This window comes from Betta splendens, chromosome 19 (genome assembly GCF_900634795.4).
Source record: "Betta splendens chromosome 19, fBetSpl5.4, whole genome shotgun sequence".
NCBI lineage: Eukaryota > Metazoa > Chordata > Actinopteri > Anabantiformes > Osphronemidae > Betta > Betta splendens.
In genome coordinates, this window is record NC_040898.2 from 3,487,211 (window position 1) to 3,506,680 (window position 19,470).

At 37.5% G+C, this 19,470-nt stretch overlaps 2 protein-coding genes across 4 annotated transcripts; one reads left to right on the plus strand and one right to left on the minus strand.

The window, feature by feature from the left end:
* Positions 1–68: 68 nt before the first annotated feature.
* rac1a (Rac family small GTPase 1a) lies at positions 69–3,165 on the minus strand. The gene is made up of 6 exons (XM_029134518.3): positions 2,874–3,165; positions 1,990–2,061; positions 1,732–1,849; positions 1,248–1,310; positions 1,003–1,162; positions 69–752 (listed from the first exon to the last, which is right to left on the minus strand). The coding sequence occupies exons 1-6, from the start codon at positions 2,906–2,908 to the stop codon at positions 622–624; spliced, it is 579 nt and encodes a 192-aa protein (XP_028990351.1). The 5' UTR covers positions 2,909–3,165; the 3' UTR covers positions 69–621.
* On the plus strand, positions 3,069–19,242 carry LOC114845919 (cytohesin-3-like). Of its 3 annotated transcripts, none has more exons than XM_029134515.3 (13): positions 3,069–3,209; positions 12,367–12,449; positions 12,828–12,892; positions 13,353–13,419; positions 13,518–13,636; positions 14,213–14,293; positions 14,385–14,497; positions 14,814–14,962; positions 15,110–15,221; positions 17,128–17,204; positions 17,568–17,639; positions 17,756–17,910; positions 18,501–19,242. In XM_029134515.3, the coding sequence occupies exons 3-13, from the start codon at positions 12,855–12,857 to the stop codon at positions 18,571–18,573; spliced, it is 1,056 nt and encodes a 351-aa protein (XP_028990348.1). In that variant the 5' UTR covers positions 3,069–3,209; positions 12,367–12,449; positions 12,828–12,854; the 3' UTR covers positions 18,574–19,242. The 3 variants fall into 3 exon arrangements, with proteins under 3 accessions (XP_028990348.1, XP_028990344.1, XP_055360685.1); XM_029134511.3 differs by lacking the exon at positions 3,069–3,209 and adding an exon at positions 6,329–6,646; XM_055504710.1 differs by lacking the exon at positions 3,069–3,209 and adding an exon at positions 6,688–12,126.
* Positions 19,243–19,470: the final 228 nt, after the last annotated feature.

Consider the following 19,470-nt stretch of genomic DNA (forward strand, 5'->3'; position numbering starts at 1 on the left):
GTCTAAGAATTTAACAGTTTCTTCATAACTGCAAAAAAGTATCTTGTACAGCTTACAACAATATTAAAAAGAAGAAAAACAACACGTTAAAATGGATGTAGTGACTACAAAGTGATGACAGCTTATGACAGTTAGATGACAGTTTTGGCAACACCTCAGTCTCATGACAGTCAGACTGTCACCCACAGGTGACAAGGCTGGCAGCAAAAAAGAAAATATTTAAGCTTCTACAAATCATTTGTTTTCATCAAGGCAGCAGGAATCTCTTTATGTGTACGGGAAAGAGTGCAGTCTACATTGTCATACTTTTACAGAGTTAAATGACAAATTCATTTTCAAGTAGTATTTTCTAAATTCATGAGTCACAATAACCTTTCTGAAATGCTCCCTTCCTCATTCGGCAGCACAATACCCCCACCCCCAGCGCACGCACACACATCGCATCCCCCTTTAAATCGGAAAAGACCAACAGCTGTAAGCAACTAGAAGCTTCAGCAGCAATGCTTAGACCTGTGAGGTTCTTCAAGATCAAAGTTGGATCGAACAAAGATTCTATATAAACCAGGACACAGCACATGTTCTCTCTGAACGCAGATCTATTCTATTCCATGTAGCTTTCCATTACAGTACACTGCACCTCCTCTTCCTCTTCTTGATGGGTGGAGGGCACAGAACTGCCCTTATGGCTTCATCAAACACTGTCTTAAGGCCACGCTGTGTCAGAGCTGAGCACTCTAGATACTTGACTGCACCTGGTGGTCAGACAAGAGCAAAATGAGAAAAAAAATTACGATGTAAAACAGTAACCAATTAATTTTTATGCGCATGACAAGACAATACAGTTTATTAAACAATTGGAAGCTTGAGTAGGAAGAGTTAGTTTTACATAAAACCTTCTAATAATACATAATAAATTGAAGCTTGCTATGAGTTGTTGTATTCTAACAGTACAAAGTTATATTTAAAATATTTAGTAATTTTAAAAGGATTAAAAGAACTGACTTATTTCTTTAGCCATGGCCAGGCCCTGAGGATAGATGATAGGGGAAAGTTTCTTCTCCTTGAGTTTTTCAATAGTGTCCTTGTCATCCCTCAAATCCAGCTTGGTGCCCACCAGGATGATGGGTGTGTTAGGGCAGTGGTGTCGTACTTCAGGGTACCACTGCAAGGAGTGGGTAAAACGTCAGATGCTATAATGTTATTATTGTGTTCCCAACACTGCACAGGTAAAGAGCAGCTGATCTCACCTTGGCGCGAACATTTTCAAAGGAAGCTGGACTGACAAGTGAAAAGCAAATCAGGAACACATCCTGTTGAAAGATGACCAATGTCAATATAAAGCATTAGTTTAAAACCTAATTCTACTGTACCCAGCACCATGTTGATTTATGTTTCAGGAGGGACAAGAATAACCACATATAAACACGCCAATACTAAATATCAACAGAATATAATGAAGTGATCATGCTGGTTGCATTTGCAGTCTCTAGCACAGAGGCTAATTTGTTATGACGACAAAACAGGCAAACAAGAGCTCTCGTTCGCCTACTTTAGCTGTTCTTCAGACAGTGTATAGGTACTATGCATACAAGTGCCTGCTCTGCAGTGTGAGACAGTTTCTGTCTCAAGCTGTGTAGACTAGTACATATACATTTAAATCAGCGGTGTTGGTTTACTTTGTCTGCGCAGAGCTGGACTGAGACAAATTGATATTACTACAATTATACATACGGTCTGTGGATAGGACAGTGGTCTAAGTCTGTCATAATCCTCCTGCCCTGCTGTATCCCACAAGCCCAGGTTCACTGGTTTCCCATCAACCATTACATTGGCAGAGTAGTTGTCAAAGCTGCAAGAGAAAGGATTCATAACACCTTAATTTGTTAACATATTTGCCAATGAAAACTTATCTTCTTATGACAACGGTGGACTAATTTCATCACCTAAACATTCTATGACCACACAACAGTTCATCTGTGTATGACTCACACTGTAGGGATGTACTCTCCAGGGAAGGCATTGGTAGTATAGCTGATGAGCAGGCATGTTTTACCCACAGCTCTAGAAGAAGAGAAGCAGGGAGAGAGAGACAATGACATACAATTACAAAGAGCTAAACATAGCTCCTAGCTCATAGTGTAATTAAAATTGGTGCAATTCCAGTAGACTGTTGTAGATTGTACTATACGATAAATTATAGTATTGGTCTAAGGTGCCTTTCTTGATAGTCTACAAGTTGGGTGAGACAGGTTCAACCTGTAATAACTGTTCTTTAGGATTCACAAAAACATTTATTGTTATTCTATGTAGAATTATTCTAATCTTTTCTGAACTTAGTTTTTGCAATCTATAATTTAACATGAACAATAACAATATCAGAAACTACTCGTTACCACTGTTGGTGCTGTGTATAGGATAAAAAGAAAAAATCTTAATTAAAAACATATTTACTTTATTGTCTGACTTTATTCTATGTTCATAAAGATCCATTGTTCAGACGTATACAAAATCTAATTTGAAATGACCTAAAATTGTAAAACTGATATCGAGTTACCCAAAACAATTCCACAGCTAAAGAACAAATTTGTACCAGCCACATCTGTAGACATGATTTCGGGCTAATGGTCAATAAATAACTGGTGCCAACCCATTTACTAACCGGATGGTGTGAATAAATCTCTCTCACCCAGCTCGACGGAAGCTCATGAGCACAATAACAGCTGCTGTCCGTGTTGGCACATTAGCTGAGGCTTGTTAGCGGCTAGCCAGCTTGTAATTGGGTCAGCAAAGACATATATGTAGTTCACATTCAAAACGTTGCTATGAGCGCGAAACTGGAACTTTTCGCTAGTAAACTATTAGCGCACACTTACCCGTCCCCCACAACCACACACTTAATGGCCTGCATCGGGAAGCTCTCTGGTTACGGACCCAGCCAACGTTAAAGACACACAGCAACTCAGACTCTGTTAGCTTAGCGAGCTAACAGCAGCTAGTTTAAAATCTCTCCGGCGACGCAAACAAAGTAAAGTACATTAAATGTCGTCGATAAAAAACGTGTCTGGCATGTTTCGCCTACTCTGTAGGACTCCAAAGTTGTAACGCAGACAGGAAACACCCAAGGAAAAACTCCCAGGGAGATAAGACTGAGGAAAAAAACGCCCACAGTTAGGAAGCTACAGCTCCAAGATCCCTGCAAATCACATCCGGTAAGACCTGTGTGTCCCAAAGCCGCCACTTGCTGGTTAAATCTGCACACAACCATATATCAGGGCCATTTGCTGGAGCTAGAACCCTAGATAAGAGTTACAAAAATGTAAGACTTTATTTATTTCAATTTAATACACCAAATGGGTATTGATTAAAACCAAGATAAGGGATTAAGATGGAATTTTCCAAACATTTTTTCTGATACAGAAGCAAATTAAATTAAGATGAATTAAGTTCTTATGGATATTTATTTTCTGATGTTAGCCTAAGGACAATTTTTTGCCTTTGCTGGCCCTATTATTTCACTCATTCTATTCACAACCATTTGAGGACAGTTTTCCCGGGCTCTTTAATGGCTGCTTATTCTGTTAGAAAAAGCTTCCTGCAAATATGTTGCCACATTTCAGTTATTTTGCATTAAATCGATTTTTTTGTTCGGTTGTTATGTGCAGTTTAATGAAATTATTTATATCTTTGTTTTAATGACAATTAGCATTAGTGTTAGATGACTAATTATATAACAAATTGCTGCTCATAGTATCTTGGTTTTATTGAAAAACACTGTGCATTATAGCAAATGTTGAGTGTACTGGAAACCGCTAATAAATGCAAATGCGGTTTCAGTGACGTCTATAATGAGATCATTTTGCAGTCTATATGTAGCCTACATTAAAGGTCCATTAGTATTTTTAGTGGCTTTTTATTGGGTGATATTGTAAAAGAAAAAGTTACTCTCTTTTTCAAAAATAACAAGATAATTTAGACAAGGGACAACATACAGTGTTGACTTAAGTACAGATAGAGGATATTGTGTTTTTAGGTCATCAATAATACCTAAGCAATAAACACCAAACTAGATCAATCAATTTAACTATGCATTTTAGCTACTTCAAATAGTTAACAAATAGTAACCATTCCACTTACATGTCTTGATGTGAAATATATACAAAAGTAAAACAACATGACATTTAATAAAGAAATAAGAAATGTTGTTAAGGATAGCCAGGTGTTAATACAGTATAGATCCAAATCAGATTAACTTAATGAGCAACTGTAATAGTAAATAGGTATAAAGTAAATATCCATACTCTCAAGGGGCTTGAATTCAAATCCCCAAAAGATTTCTGCTTGGAAATCTTATTTACTATTTTAATATTGCATTTTATACAGCAACTTAACATTCCCAACCTTTAAACCAGCAAACTGGGAGTTACCATTTTAACAAGAGTATTGTATAGAACTCTGAATCACCATAAGGGATAGGTCCATTTTCGTGTGACATTCTTGGTGGCAAGAGATTTTTTTTCCCCAAGATCAGTGTAGACAAAAGTATACTAAAGTATAGTCCAAATCCAAAGTTTTCTTCGGGTAAATAAAGAAAAATCTGGAAAAACTGTCTCAAAAATGTAGTTACTAATGACAATAATATTGTAAAATATTATAAAGAGTAAAAAATGTTTTATTATAAATAATAACAATTAAAAAAGTTAGATTTAAAGGTAAATTAAAAACTTTCATCAATCGATTATAAAAATACAAAACATACATAAATCTACTCAGAGTAATAAAATTTTAGCGGCGAAGCGCTGGGGCATGGGTAAACAGGGTATAGTGTGTAGTGTGTTTCATTGTGTTTGTTGTACAGCACCTTGAGTGTATGTGTGTCAAATGTGGGAGTGACCCTTGTAGTGCTGACTGTTCATGTGTGTGGAAAATAATTCTGAGATATCCTGGGGACATGTGGTGCCCAGGTATCCCCTAACAGACTTGGAACTAATCTATTATGTTATTTGAACAACAGTGGTCAGCAACACAGAGCTTATCAGACAATATGGCCATCTGTCAGTAGGAGACTAAGGGTACATATATTGAGACAGAGAGTAGGACACACGATAAAGTAATTTGCTGTGTTAAGCCATGTAAGTGGTGGCAGAGGGAAAAACAACAACAGCACTAAAGCAGACAGCAAATTCTTAAAATTAAAAATGGGACACTTGAAATTTTGTGACATGTTTGAACATCTAAAATCCAACGTTTTAAATCTAAAAATTCACATGTAACACAGGTTGTATCAGATTTTAGGAAGTGTGATGTGGAGGAGGAAAACAATTACATCACTTCCTTAATTGTAACTTTATTCCATTGACTCTCTGGAGTGCTGCACAATGAATCCTCAGCACAACTCCCTTCCTGAACTCTGGAACTCCTGCCTTTATAGTCAGTATAGACACTGCTAGACTGGACATTCCCTGGAAAAGCGTTGGTGAGTCATGAACTTACATGTGCAGAGACATACAAAAGGAATAAAAGCTGTTTGTTTGGTCCTCAAAAAAAAAGTAAAGTTACAGAAAACCTTATAAAAGACACAAGAAATACATGTGTTACCATCTGTAGTGCAGACGTACTGTATGAGGTAAGTAAGACATTCTGTGGTGTCTGCCCTCCTTTTACAGTAGCAGGCCATCAGTACATGTTTAATGCAGACTTAATATTGACTAGTTTCACTGTGGGGTTTGTGGGTAACAGGTGTGTAAGTTCCGGTACCCAATCTAGGAATAAATGGACCTCCACAAAATAGAAAGAAGTCTTTATTTGTCAATATCACATTTTTGTTACAATGTCACAAAAAAATTGGTCATCTGCATTGGGCTCCTGGGGAGCTAGTGCGAGGTGACTCAATATTCACACAAAAGACACAAGTATGGAACAGACTGAAAGCATTTTAATATATAATAACAATACGCAAAACCATATCTTTAGTAATATACACAATAATTACTGACCATGTTAACTGGAACACTCAGCATCAATGTATAAAGATATAACAATGATATAAGTAGATAGATAAGAGGCAGGCAGACAGATAATTAAGTCAATAAAAAAAAACTGTGTCAAACTGACTTCAAGAGTCAGCAATAAGTTGTATGACTTTGAATGATATGTGAGGGCCCAAGCGGAAAGGTCACAGTGACTACAGCTTCCTGTAGCACACAGGCTGGGTCAGAACGTACCTGAAATGGTCAACAAGGCTTTTCTGCCGTAAGTTTGTGTCTCACTAGTACGTATATGGCAGCAAGCGTGGCGGGTGTTGACAGGGGTGGAGCTTGATGACGTCAGCGCGCTTGCGGCATAGCTGATGTGAATGCAGACCGAGCAACTGGAGGCTGGAATCATAGACTGTTATTACAACGCCGCCACACATCACAATTACGGATCTCTCCGCATTTTTATTCACAGACTGGGTTCATTTTTACTTTCTTTTTGTTTCCCTGCTGAGATATACGCGTCTGTCTATTCAACCCATATGTCTGTTAACGCAACATTTGGCTTCGTGTGTCTTGTCAGTGGAGGGCACGAAATTAAAAACATTTAGCAAAAATACAATTTCCGCGAGGCTATACTGTTACTGCAGTCAACATGAATGAAGACAACCACGGTAAGCTCGTACCCCCCATTAATGAACGCGTGTACGCACGGATATGCGGAGATTGAGGTTATTTCATCAAATTATTATTTCAAGAAAGCAACCACAATCGGTTTTCATAATGAAAACGTTTAGTGGGAGCGTGCCGACACAACATCTGACTGTAAGACATGTTCAGGAACGCTGTCCTGCATGTCCATCTGTCACATGTCTAGCTGTGAATCTGTTTTACAGCTGGTGTAGTTGTGAGTATTATCTCCTTGCACAGTTTCAAACCTGGGACTGGTGTAAATTGGTGAGAGATGTGACTGACAGGCTCCCATCTGGATCGTACATCCTTTTCAAAAATACAGAAAATACTACGAGACTGACCCAAGGCAAATTTTAAGGTTCAGGAAATTCCTATAAAAATGTGCATTTCGGCTGCAAAATGACCCCATTATTGAAGTGTACAAGTTTGAAGTTATTTTGTAGGCCAGGTATAGCTTGTTATGTGATAGGGTGCTATAGAGTGGTACAGGCAAGCTGCAAGGATGTATTGTACTGTATGTAGTGAATGTTAATAATGGAAAATAATGCAACAACCCTTGATTTTGATGATTAAAATGGTGTAGATGCATGTCTATTCCACATTGCTGCACACATGCTGGCTGCAAATCAATATCACATCGTTTTTTATTATGTTAGTTTGCATAACATCATAAACCACTGCGTGGCCTGAACATTGGAAAGTTGATAATAGTTGTCAGTTACACTGAGAGATTAGCAGAGACAGGAGACCCTCATCTGAGCTTTCCACTCTGTTTTATTATTATGTCTGAACAGTCTATAACTAAATCAAAAGACTTCACTCAAGTGCAGGCAAAACTAGTTAAGATGTAAGATGAACACTGTATCAAACACTATCTCATTTGATGTGTTTCAGGAGAAAGGGTTTCTATTAAATTAAACCATGAGGACCATTTTCCCACCCATCAGTTAAAAGCATGTGCACTTTTTTATACTAGAGCTACAAGAAAAAAACAGTAATCTGAGAAAAACATGACATGACACAAGCTCTCAGAGAGCACATGCAGTGTGTTGGTAAAAAACGCAGAATTTTAAACTCATCTGTTGCTAACCGGTACATACAATATTTCCTAACATAGTTCACATGTTTCTTTCACATGCTAATTCAGGCCCATGCTTCCTCAAATTCTACATGGCTGAGCTGTAATTATGTACACGTGATTATTATTATTATTATTATTATTATTATTATTATTATTAGTAGTAGTAGTAGTAGTAGTAGTAGTAGTAGTATTGCTTGATGTCTTCTAGTACAGCAATTGAATTTCAATAAGTCAGTCCGTCCGTCCGTCCGTCCGTCCGTCCGTCTGTCTGTCTACAACCACCAATCTTTATCTTCTTACTTATCTGTACTTGAAACACACTGTCTTGGTACATCATGGCTCATGATACTGTTATTTTTAACCAACCATATGGATGACCTCAGCTTGGGTGATGTGTCAGTGGGACTAAGGAGATCCTCAAAGTATTCTCTCTATACCGTTTGATAACATCCCAAGTAGAATTTAACTCTGCCCCATGTCCCTCAAGCTTTCTGGGACTTTTTCCAGCTTAACCGCATCCCTTACTTACACTACCGTGTTCTGGGCAACAGGTGCCAGAGACCTTGCAGCCACAGCTACGGACAGCTGTGTTTATATTGCAAATGGAGAACATGGTCCACTTGGACTCATGTCTCCAATTTTCCTTGGGAACCACAGTGGGTTCAGCCAGATGTTCCTAAGAGAATCTTTATAATATGTTTGGGCCTGCCTGGTCTGTCCTGCCTACCTTTGTTCTGTGGTGGAATTTAGAAATTTGAAAGAAATTAACTAAACTGCATATATGTTAAATTGTCTTATTAATGATCTTATATGAACATTTAACATTTTAAATTCTCACTTAAATTTACACTTCAATTTATAAACATTTTCTCAGTCCAGAGTAATCCCATGACAGAGTTATCAAAAAAGAAAACATGCAAGAAGCCAATTGTTAAAATGTTTGGCCTCCATCCAGTCATTGAGTCAACAGCTTCCCAGCCAGTTTCTGGTTTTGGTTGTTTCCACTATCCATTTCATTTATACAATAATGATAAAAATACCCCAAAGTAATGAAAACACTTACAATTTGAAGCTTGTTGCTTATTTTCAACAAATTTTTATGTCATACCCTGTTCACACCATTTGAACTGAGCAGAAAGGCAGTATAAGTAGATTCAAGATTTGAAGAGATTAGAAGATTAGAAGAATCATTCAGTTCAAATGATTTGACTTTGAGTAGAGGAAATAAATGTAAAAACTTTTACTGATTGTAATTTAAAAAAACACATTTCAGTTAAGATAAAATGAGATAAACGTTTTTTAAAATCTTATAATGAGGACATTCGATAACCTAACTCAAAAATTTGTTGTTTGGGCAACCTGAATCGATTAATTTTGATAATGAATGTTAATTTATTTTCCTTATGATTTCTATGTATCTATTTAATTAGAAACACATTTATTTTCATGTACAGTGAAGGTTTCACAGTACTAGAAATTTGCTTTGGCAATTTGGTACTTACATACAACATAAGGACATAGGACACAAACTAAGTGAAATAGTGCAGTAGTTGATTTAAAAAGTAAAATTTAAATTTTATGTATCAATGTAAATCAGTCAGTAGGTGTACAAAGGCAGGGGCTTTGCAAGACACAACATAGGCAGACAAAAATAATGTTATTACTTGTTCAAGAGTCTAATAGCAGACAGGAAGAAGCTGTTTTTTAGCGTTCTGGTCCAGGTGGACCGTTACCTCCTACTCAAAGAATCTTTGTCCAGGGTTGGAGGGATCAGCTGTGAAACAACCTGCATGTCGCATAGCCCTTGACCTGTGCAGGTCTTGGACAGATGGAAAGTTACATATATTCAACCTAATTTGATTTGATTTGCTGCTGTCAGGAAGGAACACATTATTATATATTGTATTGATATTACTGTAAGAGCAGTAGAGATGGGCTGTGTTTTAGAAATCCGCACCTAATTTCTGTAGAGAGTTGTGTTTGTGCAAGGACTAGGTGTGCACTAGGACTTCTCCATCTCTCCATCGTTGTCAGCACCAGCTTCCACTCTAGAAATACAGTATATATAGCAGTAATAAAGAGGCGTGTTAATAGCAGATGTAGCAGTGTGTTTGATGGGTAGAAACAACACATCACGGTGTCAGGAAGCAGCAGAGGTGTTTGTCGTGAAATGAAAATTCCGATATACTGTACATGGATAAGCTGAAGCAGCATGAAGCAAATAGATCAACCTAATTATGTAATTATCAATAGAGAATGTCAAGATCTGAAATATAGAAGATGGTAAGTGATGGTTGTTGTAGTCCTCATGTCGTATGCAAGGGGTATAAACATGAAGGTATAGTTTTTTTTAAACATTGTCTAACACCTGGATATTCATCCAAGCTCTGTTGCAGTAAATGAACAGTGATGCTCTTGGAACCCACCAGTGGATTGTGAAAGCCCATCATTTAATGCAAATGCAAAACGAAACTGCATCCACCTAATTCATTCTCATACCGATCAAACTGTAAGATTATGGTTAATCTATTCGATGGCATATGGCAGGAAAAGCTCCTTTTGATCCTGCCTGTAGAGTTTGTCAAATCAAATGCAGAGATAACGCGATTCTGAGCAGATGTGTGCTACAGTATGTAGCCACAAATGCGCTCGCAGCAGGAGTTCCATTCCCAAAACTGTGGATTATCCAGGTCAATCAGTGAGTGAGGGGTCCTTTGCCTCCCAAGCCCCAGATTCTCCCTGAATCCCCAAAGATACCAGAAGCCATGTTAGGACCACAGTTTGTACTTCACAATTTTAGCACAATAGTGACACATTATAACAACAAGCTTTCTTGGTTGATAAAATAATTCCATTGTTGCAGGTAAAATACAACAGTTGCAGTAGTTTTCTTCTTTAGTTTTTTTGCTTTCCCACTTTGCTGCTAACAGCCAGACATGCTGCTACACATTATTCCACACAGCATCATTGAAGCAAAATAGGTTAGGCAATGGCTGACCAGCTGCAGCATCTGGGCATACGCTGTTATACAGTATGTACGTTAATGTAAGCAGCATGTTGCACTTCCGCTCTAAGAGACTCATACCAGGCTTACAAAGCAGAGTGATGGATGAGTGTGTGGGATTAACGCCAGCTGGCCTTGGTGTGTATGTGCTCATCAGCGGCCGTATCCACACGTCTGTCTGTGTGTGTGACCCTGGACGTAATGCAGAGCAGGTCTTTGTCTATAGAGGGATTTGGGGCATAGAGCTGTATATTACAGCTCAAATTTTTGCCGTAGTAGGTTAAAAGTGGTAGGTTAAACTGAAAACTGGGACCACAGCATGTAGGAATTTAATTGATTTCTTCATAAGCTGGATATCTTGCTACTTTTCCTACACAACTGATATGAATAAGTGATGTATGGAAGTCCTATCCAATCTATCCATCTATCTATCTACTCATATCATTGTACTGTATATATTGATGTTGAGTGTTGAGTGTGTTCAGTGTTAATGTGTTCGATAATTGTTATCAGATACCAGAAAAGCTTTTTTGCCCGGTGCTGTAGAGCGCACTTTACAGAACGAGGAATTTGACTTGGTGTTGGCAGGTGGTGCGTTTAAGCATAAAAAAGGTACAGGCAGTACAACCTATATATGGTATTATGCATATTGTTATTCATAAAAATGTACTGATGGCCTGCTGCTGTAAAAGGACGGCAGATACTGCAGAATGTCATTTGTATTTCACTGACCTCATACAGTATTAGTTGTTTTTTTTTCTGAAAGGTCTTAAGTAATGTCTTTGTAATGCGCCTGACTTTTGCTGTCATCTCAGCTATATGAACAAACCTGAATTAGATTCAATTACAGCATTTTTGAATACCAAACAAACAGCTTTTATACCTTTTGTCCGTCTCTGCCCATGTGAGTTCATGAGTAACCAAAGCTTTTCCAGGGAATGTCCTGATCACTCTAGGAGTGGCTATACTGACTATGAAGGCAGGATTTCCAGAGTTTAGGAAGGGAGTTGTGCTGAGGATTCATTGTGCAGCACTCCAGAGAGACTGACCACTGAGTTCAGGAAAGGAGCTGGGATCATAGTGTGTAGGATTTTCATAAACGTCATGTGCTGAGTACTACTGTACTTTTTCTACACAACTGATAAGTCTTGATAAGAATAAGTTTTGTATAGAAGTTCTGTCTTATCTGTCTGTCTGCCTGTTCATTCATCCACATCCTATATATACTGTATATCTCATACACTTATGTGCAATTTAGATCACAGAGAATGTGCACACGCTAACCCAGGACTGTCTTTTTAGATCAATTGAAACAGCCATTTGGCCGCCTGAGTTACCAGGCCACCCAGATATAAACATGCAACAACTCTTGAAAGGTATTGCTCAGTCGGTGCAGCTGCAGCATCCTTGTAATTTTACGAGGACACTTGATGAGTCTTCAGGCCCATTTTTATCTCTGATTCCAACTCTTCAGGACCTTATAGACAGAAGTCTAGATTTGACATCTCTTTTTGGTCATATTTTACACTAATTGCCCTATGATGTTGGATTTTCTTTCTGTACAGTATGCTACATGCAAATTAAAATTAAAGTTTGTTGTGTTTTCTGTTATTCAGTTCCTGATGATTTGTCTCTGGAGGAGAGGGATGAGCTGTCAAACATACGACTCAAGAAGAAAGAGCTGCTTGATGACATTGAGGTGTGTGTTTGGTATATGACCATACAGAGTATATATATGGCTTATATTTGAAGTAGCCAAAGGATAGGTTTAGCATTCATACATCTAATGTTAGTATGTCTTTTATAGATTGATTTATGTGCATTATATTTATTTCTTCTTTGTTCAGTATATATAATTGGATGCCTTTCTTCTTCTGCAAAACAACATTTTACCTTCTGCCTACTTTGGTCAGTTTTTATGTGCTGTAGATCAACCCACACAACATGTTTGCACACCCAGTACTCCCAGTGCATTCTATATTTTTCATACCTTAAAGCATTGTTCTGTTCTGTAACCTTGGCTTTATTTAAAGAAGGAAATGAAAAATCTGTGACACGGGGTACTTTTTTCTCTCAGAGGTTGAAGTTTGAGATAGCAGAAGTCATGACAGAAATCGAGCAGCTGACGTGTGTTGGAGAGAGGTAAGTGAGGATGCTTTCGAAATTCAACTTGCAAAGGTCATAATTAGTTATGGGAAGTGGGCACGATAATTAAGAATGCTTCTTCTGATGCAGTCCTGCAAAACACCATCTTTGCTTTGACAAAGTATGTAATATAATATTACCATTTGGTAAATGAGATTTTAATTATTAAAGTATATAAGTATATTATATTTCTATAATAAGTTCAATTTTAGTCATCACTTTATGAATGAGGTTGTTCATAATGGTAGTGAATCCCAACATTTCTATAATTATTTAAAATCTTTTTCACAATAGCAAAAATAAAAGAGCTTTCTGTCTATAAAATAAGATGCAAAATGTAGAAATAGTATAGGAACTATGAGCTCATTGATAGATATAATATAATACATGTACCTGTTGATTCAGTAAGTATTTTTCAGTTAAGTATTTTATTTCTAATTATTTTCATGTGTTGCAGTAAAACATCCCAGAGAAACAAACAAATTGCCATGGGCAGGAAGAAATTCAACATGGACCCAAAAAAGGTGAACAGGAAAGAACTAAACTGAATAATGTTCTGAGCCTTCATTATCTATTATCTATTGGCAGTTAAGACATATAGTCATGGCTTCTTTCCCTCCAGGGAATCCATTTCCTGCTTGAGAACGACCTCCTTCAGCACACTCCCGAGGACATTGCCCAGTTCCTTTACAAAGGCGAAGGTCTCAACAAGACCGTCATCGGACACTACTTAGGCGAGCGGTAGGACAAAGCTGTTACTAGGCTTATGGAGAAGATCCTTTTTACACGAGATATGTACTTACATTGTGATAGTATAAAGTTAGGGGTTAGATTCACTAATTATAGCTAAAAACCCCTCCTTCCTTCTGTGGCATTAATCTTCAAGGCAATGTGGGTGTGACATTTCAGGCCAGACTGCTACGTAGCTAATGAAGAAAGGAAGTCCTGTAATGCAAAAAAACATCTTACAGTAGTTCACAGAAGAAGAAGAAACTCAAATGTCAATTCACAAAAAGCACATTACAAAGTATTTTTCTTTTTAATAAAGCCACAGCGATAACATCTGTAAACCCTTTTTTAATTCACTATTTTTTGGCATCAAACAGTCATAAACAGAACAGGGTGAAAATAACTCACCTTCCAAATAGTCAAAGACAATGCAGTTATTGTAATGCATGTTTGATATGGTTCATCCTCATCCTTTGTTCTGAGTTAACATACTGTATTTACTCTCTACTACATGATCCTTTTGTTCTTCTGAAAAAGGGTAAAGAAATATTAGAACTCTGATTTGCTCATTTTTCTTCTCTCCAACAGAGATGACTTCAACATCAAAGTGCTCCAGGCCTTTGTGGAGCTGCATGAGTTCACAGACCTCAACCTTGTGCAAGCACTACGGTAAGCAGATTGGTTTACCTGTATGCTGCAAACATCTACTGTATACTGTGTGCACCTTGACTCCACCGCTTCGCTTTATTTTGTTGTGCAGGCAGTTTCTATGGAGTTTTCGTTTGCCAGGTGAAGCCCAGAAAATTGATCGCATGATGGAGGCATTTGCCTCACGCTACTGCCAGTGCAACCCTGGGGTCTTCCAGTCCACAGGTCAGACACAACCGCTTACATTCATTCCTTGCCTGTTTTTACAGTACATTTCAATTATTAACCAATAGTTTCTGTCACTAAGGCGCAAATCATTAACCAAATTAAAGTCTCGTAATAAATTCACAGTACACAACTAGCAACACGAGTGAGATCCAATCTTAAAGTGAATAAGTAAAACATTCAGTTATTCTTATTCAGTTTATAAGAGGCTGTAAAGTAACTTGAAAATATCATTTAGAAGCATTTGTGTGTATCCAATATTAATTATTTCTGTACATACTGTAAACTGAATCCTGTCCTCATGTGTTAATTCCAGATACTTGCTATGTGCTGTCATTTGCGATCATCATGCTGAACACCAGTCTACATAACCCGAACGTCAGAGAGAAGCCCCCTGTGGAGCGATTTATCTCCATGAACAGAGGCATCAACGAAGGAGGGGATCTTCCAGAGGAGCTTCTCAGGGTAATGACTTACCTGCAGTCTGCGCGCGTGCGTGCGTGCGTGCGTGCGTGCGTGCGTATGTGTGTTTGTTGGTTATTTTCTGATACCCTCTAAAAATGAGATGTGTTCTCTCCTGCATATCCTAAATTTCCCTCTTCTCCTTCTCAGAACCTCTATGAAAGTATAAAACATGAGCCATTCAAAATCCCAGAGGATGATGGGAATGATTTGACACACACATTCTTCAATCCTGACAGAGAAGGCTGGCTCTTAAAGCTTGGTACGTGCATTCAGATACATAAAAATAACTTTTCTTTTGTTGATTTATAAAACAATCAAAGTCATAGTCACACACAGTGTGTCAACTGTTATATGTTATTGCTGTTAAAGATGCCACATAATCAGATGCTCAATGAATAGTTGACTCTCAAGTAAAGATGTGTGATGTCAGTAGAAACATTAAATCTGGCTCCTCGTGTCTGTCCATGCTAGCCTCACTGTCTGTATTTTTGTCTTTCATTCTTTTCTCCTTTCTGTGACTCCACTTTAACATCTTTCTGGTGACTTGTTTGGTGCTTGCCTTACTTCCTTTTCAAGCCTATTTTTGTTCATTCCTTTTTTAACTTTTCACCCTTACACCCCTGCTCGGTCCTTTCATTCTACTCAGTGATGGCTATTCCTTCTTAAATATCTGTATTAGGAGGTAGGTAATGCTATTTCTTCTTCCATCTTCCCAGATCATCACAGAGCTTTCTCATACTGACATTGGCTGCTAATATTTCTCCAGCACACTGAGCCCTTAAACACAGTAGCCACCTTATTTACTTGGTTTGTTGTATGTATAAATCATAGTACTACAATGTAATGGGTTATGTATGTAAAAGCAAGGTGAGTGGAGGACCAGTGTTGTCTTATCTAGTGCACAAAGAGGGCCACACGTCATCCTCTTAGAAAAAGTCTTGCTATAACAAAGTTAATAACAAATCTCAAAATGTAGCCCTTCACCATTTATGATATAGATGTGGCTAATTTTTGAACACCTTATTATTCAAATTACAAAACTGGAATGTGGCAGATACAGTATATTTAACTTGCATCCAGAGATTCAAAATCTCCAGTAATATCTTTTTGTAAATAAATAGCTTTTTTGTACCTTATAGCATGATTATTTTCAGATTTCTCTCAGTGACCTGGGAAATTTGGTAGCTCACCTTTAATGAATGGGCTGCTTGAGTCTGTGCTATGGGAATGCGTACTCTGTTACGTGGCTGCTCATATGGGAAAATAAAGGACTGTAGCCATTGTTCCTTTTTCCCTCACCTGCCAAGGCTGTTGCTTCTCTCTCTTCAGCTACTGTACACTTGCTGGATCATCATAAGTTATACCAGAGCAGTGTTTATTTAATGGTGAGATAAATTTCATGAAATGTGGCACTGCTTTGAGGCTCTGAAGCTCCCAAACTGTCATAACTTATACACTATACATTGGTAATTATAAGTACTGAGCCTGCTCCTACGCCTGAATTCATCATCATTTAGCAAGTAATAAAATGCAGTTTTATAATTTCAGACATGGCTGATGGCTGATCTGTGTATAATACTTTTTAACTTATTTGCACCTCCATGTACACATGGCATCTTATTAAAAAACTTATTGCAATTAACTGGACAAAATGTATACAGTATCATATCACAACAGTACATCATATCAACTTGTAAAGTGAAAAGTAAATGCTGAAAAAATAAACCCCGCTGATGCAAGGTGTAACTCCCACCAGCACTAGGAAATAAAAATCTGGGGTGAACATTGCATATTGAGTACATCAGTAAATGCTGTAGTGTCAGCAACAGTGTTATTAGGGCACAAACTGCTGCAAAGTGAACACCCATTTGATTACATTGGTAGTTGGTTGCATCACTAATGCAATTAGTAGATAATCTTTTAATCCCAATAATCTGTTTGAATCTCATAACAATAGAAGAGTGCGTATATCGCATTTTATGAAAATATTAATTGAATAACGGATTCAGTTTAGATAGTTTTGACAAAGACCCCCCTAATTTTTGGGGACTGCTATAAAATTCATACAGAAACAGAAACATATGTGGCACATTGAATTGAGGTCCTCTATATGTTAGCTTGTCACCTCTACTGTTTAATCTCAGATATTGTGTTTCTGTCCATAGGTGGCAGGGTGAAGACATGGAAAAGAAGGTGGTTCATTCTGACAGACAACTGTCTGTACTATTTTGAATACACAACAGTAAGTAGCCACGTGTCTTTGTGTGTGTTAGAGACGAGAGATTAACATGTGGTCTCATGATGTTCAGCCCTGTGTGTGTCTTACACAACAAAGTGTTTTATGTACAAATGCTAAAACAAGGCAGTTACATCCCTTGTGCCTTTATTTCTTGATCTTGGTGACATTTTGTACATGAATGTGTCAGCAGTGTTTAAATTCTCTGGACTCTGTACACTATGGGTGGGTTGATTCTCCCACTTTGACCTTTGAGTTCTTACCACAAACAATGTTTAATATAATATATAATGTACATATTGTATAATACATTTTGGATTGAATACTTATGGTTTGTGTTTAGTGATGTTTTTGTTTGTGTTTGTACAGGATAAAGAGCCTCGTGGGATTATTCCTCTGGAAAATCTCAGTATAAGAGAAGTTGAAGAGCCAAGGAAACCTGTAAGGACCAATTACCATCTCTTTGAATCCTAAACATTGCATAATGAGAACATCCACATGAAATAATAAAACTGAACAACATAATTTTTCACTGTTTGTTTCTGGTATTTCCCTAGAATTGTTTTGAACTCTTCAATCCCAACCACAAAGGCCAGGTGATCAAAGCCTGCAAAACAGAGGCAGATGGCCGCGTCGTTGAGGGCAACCATGTAGTATATAGAATATCAGCCTCCACACCAGAGGAAAAGGAGGAGTGGATCAAATCCATTAAGTAAGATAGTGATGACGTTAGTGTTGATCCATTTACACTTAGAGGACACTTAGCCAATACTGTCCTGTCTCCACAACAGACAATGTCTGACCATGATTGAAAAACCTACACACATGCGTGCACACACAAATGTGGTTCACTTTCTCACACTTCACATAGATAACACATAAAGAGAACTTATTATATCATAGTAAACTACAACTCAAATGAGATTAAAAAAAGCACTGATGTGTTTCCAATAAATGTAATAATGCCTCTGGTAAATCTACAGCCTTAAACCAGAATCTTACTCGACTTACAGTACAGACAATGCCTGCCGCTGAAAGGAAGGAGAATTTCACTCACCTGTATGAAGCATTTGAATTTCTTTTATTTCATTTTTTTTTATTGTTTCCTACAAGCCCATCACCCAACACAGAAATGTGCAAGAGAACATAGTGAAGCCAAAAGTTAGTTTAGAAAAAAAACATCTAGTCAAACAATTAGTAAATTAATAAAGTTAAATTTGAAGTTCCTAAAAGTTTTTTCTTTAAAAAGTGATTGTTTAAAAAGTGTATTGTGTAGTGATCAAATTTGTGTTCCACCCACAGAGCTAGCATCAGCAGGGATCCTTTCTACGACATGCTGGCCACCAGGAAGAGGAGGATAGCAAATAAGAAATGACGATTGCCTATTTCCAACTGCAGTGTTACTATTTCTGGCTTAATCGTTGACACAGGACTTGTTAAGCCTACCCATTCTATGGGAATTACTGGGACTAAATGAACTACTGGAAATTGGAGGAACAGCTCTTACTAGACTATGACAATGCTTTCCCCTGCTGGATACATAGGGAATTTATTTTGCTGCACCACAAATGCCAAGGTAGTATTTGAAACCTGGACATGCATTATTTTCCTTTCATCCACACTGGCCTATGTACTCAAGATTCCCAGATGCCAAGTCAACATTTTATTATTTCCACTTTGCGTCAACAACTGCCAACTGTGTTTTATTTTACCACTTACCCTCAAACCTCAATCAAACCTGAATCAGCTGGTCTGATATAGCCTTAGTGACTGTGTTTGTAGATTTTAACACTGGAAACCTATGTTCATGCTACTTTGATTTCAATTTCCTGTATACTTAATCTTGAAGGACAAAATATTTAAAACAAAAACAGGGAACATATCGATTAAGACATCCCAAAGCTATATTGCATCATGTATTTATTCTGTATTGAACTCCACCTGTCAGTTCATTTTTTTTGTAATTTATTTTCTCAAAAAAGGCAGCCTGAATTGCATCATATGTCTGTATAATATAAAATGTACATAGTTTTTTGTTTATGTAGCATGTAAATCATGTGGTTTATATAGCTGTTCACCTTTAGTTTGACTGTTACAGTTTACAGTAATGGAAGTAGTAAATCCTCCTCTCATGTTATCTGAACCTCCAGTAAAACAGTATAAGAACTCACTGTAATAAGTTTGAAACAGAATACAAGATATTATAAAGGTGCAAAATTTTCAAAAAGGAATTTACAAAAATTCAGTTGTGACAGGAATCAGATTTCTTCTT